General features: G+C 61.4%; 1 protein-coding gene across 1 annotated transcript; it reads right to left on the bottom strand.

The window, feature by feature from the left end:
• Positions 1 to 942: 942 nt before the first annotated feature.
• On the bottom strand, positions 943 to 4,913 carry PIM1 (Pim-1 proto-oncogene, serine/threonine kinase). The gene is made up of 6 exons (XM_072844716.1): positions 4,596 to 4,913; positions 4,395 to 4,501; positions 4,247 to 4,297; positions 3,454 to 3,820; positions 2,623 to 2,799; positions 943 to 2,335 (listed from the first exon to the last, which is right to left on the bottom strand). Exons 1-6 carry the CDS (start codon positions 4,675 to 4,677, stop codon positions 2,178 to 2,180), a joined length of 942 nt encoding a protein of 313 aa, XP_072700817.1. The 5' UTR covers positions 4,678 to 4,913; the 3' UTR covers positions 943 to 2,177.
• Positions 4,914 to 5,181: the final 268 nt, after the last annotated feature.

A 5,181-nucleotide genomic window follows, 5' to 3' on the forward strand; every position in this document is an offset into this window, starting at 1 on the left:
TGGGGAAAGGGGGGACTCCCTGGGCAAGGAGTTTAAGCAAAAAAGCCCTGGGGCAAGCCGAGGAAAGAACCGCCCTGTTCTGCATCAGATCTGGCCAGGGGACTTGCAAAGTAACCTGCAGAAAGGGAAACATGCCCCTTCCTTGGAGTAGGAGACACACAGCCCTCTGTGCACACAGCAGCAGGTGCTCCATGAGGTCAAGCGGGAACAGAGCTTCAAAATTCAGCACATTAAATTAATTTTTTAAAAAGGCAAAAAAAAAAAACCCAAAACCACCAAAAAACCTAACACCCCTGAAGCCAAAGCGCTGCAGAGCTGGGAAGTGGGGTTTGACAGTTTGGAGAGTAGAAGCTCGAGCGAAGCGTTACCGCTGCTGACTGATAGCAACCAACTTCTCGTAATCCGAAGATCGACTTCCTCTCGCTCTGCGTTTGCCGCAGCCCAGCTGGAGGTGGGGACAGCCCGCCGGCAGCTTTCTTCACCCACCGGCACCCGGCATGCAACACCCGCTCCGCGCCAACAGAGCCGGAGCAACAGGATCTGCCTTACCAAAATTTAATTTGGCTGACAACATCCGGCATTTCGTAAGGTTGCTTTGATCTTTGTTTACTCGCTGTCCCCAGCACATGCTCCGCACCAGCCTGTGGATGAATGGAAACGAAAAGGGCTCCACATCCCTTTGATGTCTCCCAGACCTGCCAGGAGCAGTTGGTGCTGGAAACACCCCACCAAGGGCCAGATCCAGCCTTCCCCGTGGTGCTTTGAGCTGGCTGGTCCTGGTTAACGCCGCCCGGCAAGCCTTTGGGTGGGACATTTGGAGTTAGTCTCGGCTGGAGACAAACCAGCAGTCCCCAGGGTAGACGTGGTGCAGTCACCGGTACGCAGCACGCTCCCAGCATCCTTCATCCCGCCTCGCAATAAAGGGATGTCTCCATCACATCAAGTGGTTTGTTTTTATTTAAAACCGCATAAAAAAAATAAGATTTCTGAATTCCCCTGTACAATATTAACTATTAACAAAAAACCCGCCGGCTACACACTTGGTTACATGTAAAGACTCGACAGCGCGGACAGCCCGGGCCGGCTCCCCCCTCCCCAGCCCCAGACAAGACACCCGTGGGGAAAACCAAAACTCATCTGCAAACTGAGATCTGCACGTGGCAAGGAAACAACAGCAACCAGAACTATGTACACAGACAGCTGGGGAGCAGGCAGCCGCTCCGCACCTCCGCCAGACATCCAACAGAAACGCTACGGACCCGGGGATGGACACAGGACAGACACGGAGGGAAGACCCGAATGGAAAACCGGGGGATCAGCAGCTGTAGAAGCAAGGCGTGGGTTGAAAACCCACGTGAATTATAAATAAATAAATAAGTTATCCTACCGGCTAGAACTCTTCCTTTAAAAAACAAAAATTCATGAAAATAAATTAAAAACGAAAAACTGGAAAAAAAGGTAAAATGTTATCACTATTAACAACTGTACATCAAGCTTTGCTCCTATATAACTTTGTACACATTTACAGCTCTGTTGGTTTGCATTGTTTGTGCATTCGTGAGGGCACAGGGAAGCAAAGAACCCCAGAAAATCCACGTGAGATGGAGGCACGGGAGGCGAGGCATCACCTGCTTGGCTCCCAAGCGTCTTCTGACCTGTTTTCTTTTTGAAAAGGGAAAAGGAACTATATACCCAGGCGAGTCTTGGAAAAGCAGCAGTGTAGGAAGATTCAAGTATTTCCTCCAGCACAGCCCAGATCGCAACTGAAGGCACTCGAGCACGGTGACAGCGGAGAAGAGACAGCCATTCGGCCGCAGTACCTGCCCTCCCTCCCCATCAGTTTTCCCCCGTTGAAGCTTTTCTCGCAGTAAGGTCTCTGATCCTCTCGCGGTCCCGAATTCAGCAGGTCAGGAAGACACTTGGGAGCCTCCAAAAGCCAGCACCAAAACAACAACAAAAATTTACTGGCAAAACATCAAATGAGACAGGGTCATTCAGATGGAGTCCAGGACAGCTGGGTTGGATGGTGGCCACCAGCGCTTGGAGGACCAGGTCTCCAGCCCAGCTCCAGGACAAGATGTGCATGTTCCCATCTGATGATTCCCGCTCAGTGCTACGGTCACGAGGAAGAAGGCTGGTTTTATTTGCTTCTGGTGGCCAGGAGATGCGTGGAGCTGTTACTTGCCAGGCTCCTGGATCAAACTGTGCAGGTGGATCTCTGCCGTCTCCTGGGGCAGGTGAATGCCTTGCAGCCAGGAATGGTTGAAAATGTCTTCCAAAGATGGCCTGTCCGAGGGGCGCATGGACAAACACCACCTGATGAGATGCTGGCACTCTGGGGAGAGAAACCAGAAACCGCCGGTCAGTCGGAGAAGGCTCCTGTCCACCTTGTACTACCGTCCGCAGTGCCCAGGCCATGCTGGGTGTGCTCAGAGCTGCACCCAAACCTCCCAGTCGATTATCCCTTTTGGAGGAGAGCAGGACGGCAGGACATGTGCCACCTCCTCCAGCTAACCACGGGAGATCAACCTCTTCCATAGCCGTAAGAGTGGGATGCTCGCGTGCCCAGCGCCGTCTCCCAAAACCCGTTATCATCCCCCTGCCACGAAGCCGGGTACCCACCTAGAGAGACCCGCCGTCGGAAGAAGAGCTGACCCTGGATGATGTCGTCGTCCTGCTCGAAGGGGACGTCCCCGCAGACCATGTCATAGAGCAGCACACCCAGGGACCAGATTGTCGCCGAACGGCCGTGGTAGCGGTGGTAGCGGATCCACTCCGGCGGGCTGTACACTCGCGTTCCTACGGGATACGGGCGGATCTCATCAAGCGGATGCTCCCTGCTCCCGGATCCTCGCTCCAGCGTCCCCGGGGATGCGGGGGCTGCACCAGTGGTGGCGGGGGCTACACGGTGTGACCCGCCACCCCCTCGCCAGCACGTGACTCTTGTTTACAAACTTTGGGTTGTAAAAAAAAGCCGCCGGTGCCGGAAGAGGGCAGCACGGGCCCGGGGAAGGCCCGACCGTTACATGCAAAAAGAAAAACCCACGGGTGGGGAAAAACCACGCCTTTCCCCCCCGCCTTGGCCATGAAAAAAAAAAAAAGCCAAGGCAAACAAGGGGAGTGGAGCAGCCCAAGCCCTTCCACGCCTGCAAACCAAACCGGCCGGCGCACGGGCTTTGCAACCACCCCCCTGCTACCCCCACGGGTGTTTGTTTTTGTCGGGCTGGCTCCCCCCGCCCCAGCCCGGGGCGGGGTGGGTGGCGGAGGCTGTCGGCAGGGCCGGGAGCCGGCTCCCGTTTCACAACATCCGCCCCGCGCCAAAAAGCAACTTAGCAGCCGGCTGAATAATTAATTCCACGCCCCCCCGCAGCAAAGGGGGGAACCTCCGGAGCCCAGCCAGGGTGGGCTGTGCAATGCCCAGTACCGGGAGCATCCCCCCAGGTGCGGGCTCACCGTCAAATTCGGTGTAGACTGTGTCCTTGAGGAAGGTGCCGGAGCCGAAGTCGATGAGCTTGAGCTCGCCGGTGGCCAGGTCGATGATGATGTTCTCGTCCTTGATGTCGCGGTGCAGGACGCCGCAGTTGTTGCAGTGCCGCACGGCCTCCAGCACCTGGCGGAAAAGCCCCCGCGCCAGCTCCTCGGACAGGGACCCCCTCTCCGTGATGAAGTCGAAGAGATCCTGCGAGGGCTCCGGACGCTCCAGCACCAGCACAAAGCTGTCGGGCAGCTCAAACCAGTCGAGGAGGTGGATGACGCCGCGGAAGCCGGAGCCCACCTTGTTCAGCAGCACGATCTCCATTGGCACACGGGTGCCGCTGGGCTGCGGGGAGACCACGATGCTGTCAGCGGGGCTGATACTGCGCCGGGGATCCGGTACCCCCTGCCCGGGCTGCGCCGGTGCCCCCCCTTGCTCTGCCCCACCGGTGCCTGGGCATCCCCACTGCCCAGGGGATGCTCCGGTGCGCCCCTCTGCTCGGCCCCACCCGTGCCCGGGCATCCCCCCTGCCCAGGGGATGCTCCGGTGCCCCCCTCTGCTCGGCCCCACCCGTGCCCGGGCATCCCCCCTGCCATGGGGATGCTCCGGTGCCCTCCTCTGCTCGGCCCCACCGGTGCCTGGGCATCCCCCCCACCCGGGATGCTCCGCGTCCCCCGGTGACCCTACACCCGCTCCCCCCGCGGTGTCCCGGGCCTCGGCTTATCCCCACCCGTGATGCCCCGGTTTCTCCCGGTGCCCCCGGTCACTCACCAGCTCGCCCCACTCGGAGATGCGTTCCCGGGCCACGTGTTTGATGGCCACCTGCAAGCCAAGGGGAGCGGCGGGCTGAGCACGCCGCCCGCCCCGCCGACTCCCCCTCCTCCTCCTCCTCCGCCCCGCCGCCGTCCCCGCCACTTACCGGGGTGCTGTCGGAGAGGCGGACACCCGAGTAAACCGAGCCGAAGCCGCCGCTCCCCAGCAGCGGGCCCACCTGGTACAGCTTCTCCAGCGGCTCCTTCTCCTTCCCTGCGGGCGAGACGCGGCCGTCAGCGCTCCGCCGGGGCCCCAACCGTCCCCCAACCGAACCGGGCCGAGCCGAACCGGGCCATATCTCTCTTACCCGGTTGTAGTTTAGCGGTGTGCAGCTCCCCACCGGTCCCGGAACGGAGATGGGTCAACGAGTTAATTTTCGAAAGCAGCATCCCGGCCCCCTCGCCCGATTTCGGGGCCGGTCCCGGCACCTCCCCACCAACCGGACCGGGCACCGGTGGCTCGGTTCCGGCGGTCGGGCTGCCGAGCGGCGGAGGTCGGGCGGGGGAGCCCGGAGAGAGGCAGGCTGGAGCCTGACGGCAGCGGGGCGGGGAGGGAGCGGCCGCGGCGCGGCTGCTCCGCGCGCTGCCGGGCTCCCGTGTGGCGCGGCGGCCCCCAGCCGGCCCCGGGAGTAGCGGGGGCCGGGGGCGGGGCAGGGAGAGCCGGGGGGCGGCGCCGCCGCGCCAGGCCCAACCGCGGCGGCCCGCCCAGCGGCGCCACAGCCAATAGGGAGAGGCCCGCGCGGCGGAGAGACGGCGGCGGGCCACGACGTGGCGGGAAGGAAAAGGCGCCAAAGGCGGGCGGGGGGCGGGGGGCTCCGTCTCGGCGGCGTGGGCTGCGGGCGGAGGGGAGAGCGGGGCCTGGAGAGCCGCTGCTGCCGGTCGCCGCTGCTGCCG

This window comes from Ciconia boyciana, chromosome 23 (assembly GCF_034638445.1).
Source record: "Ciconia boyciana chromosome 23, ASM3463844v1, whole genome shotgun sequence".
Taxonomy (NCBI): Eukaryota; Metazoa; Chordata; class Aves; order Ciconiiformes; family Ciconiidae; genus Ciconia; species Ciconia boyciana.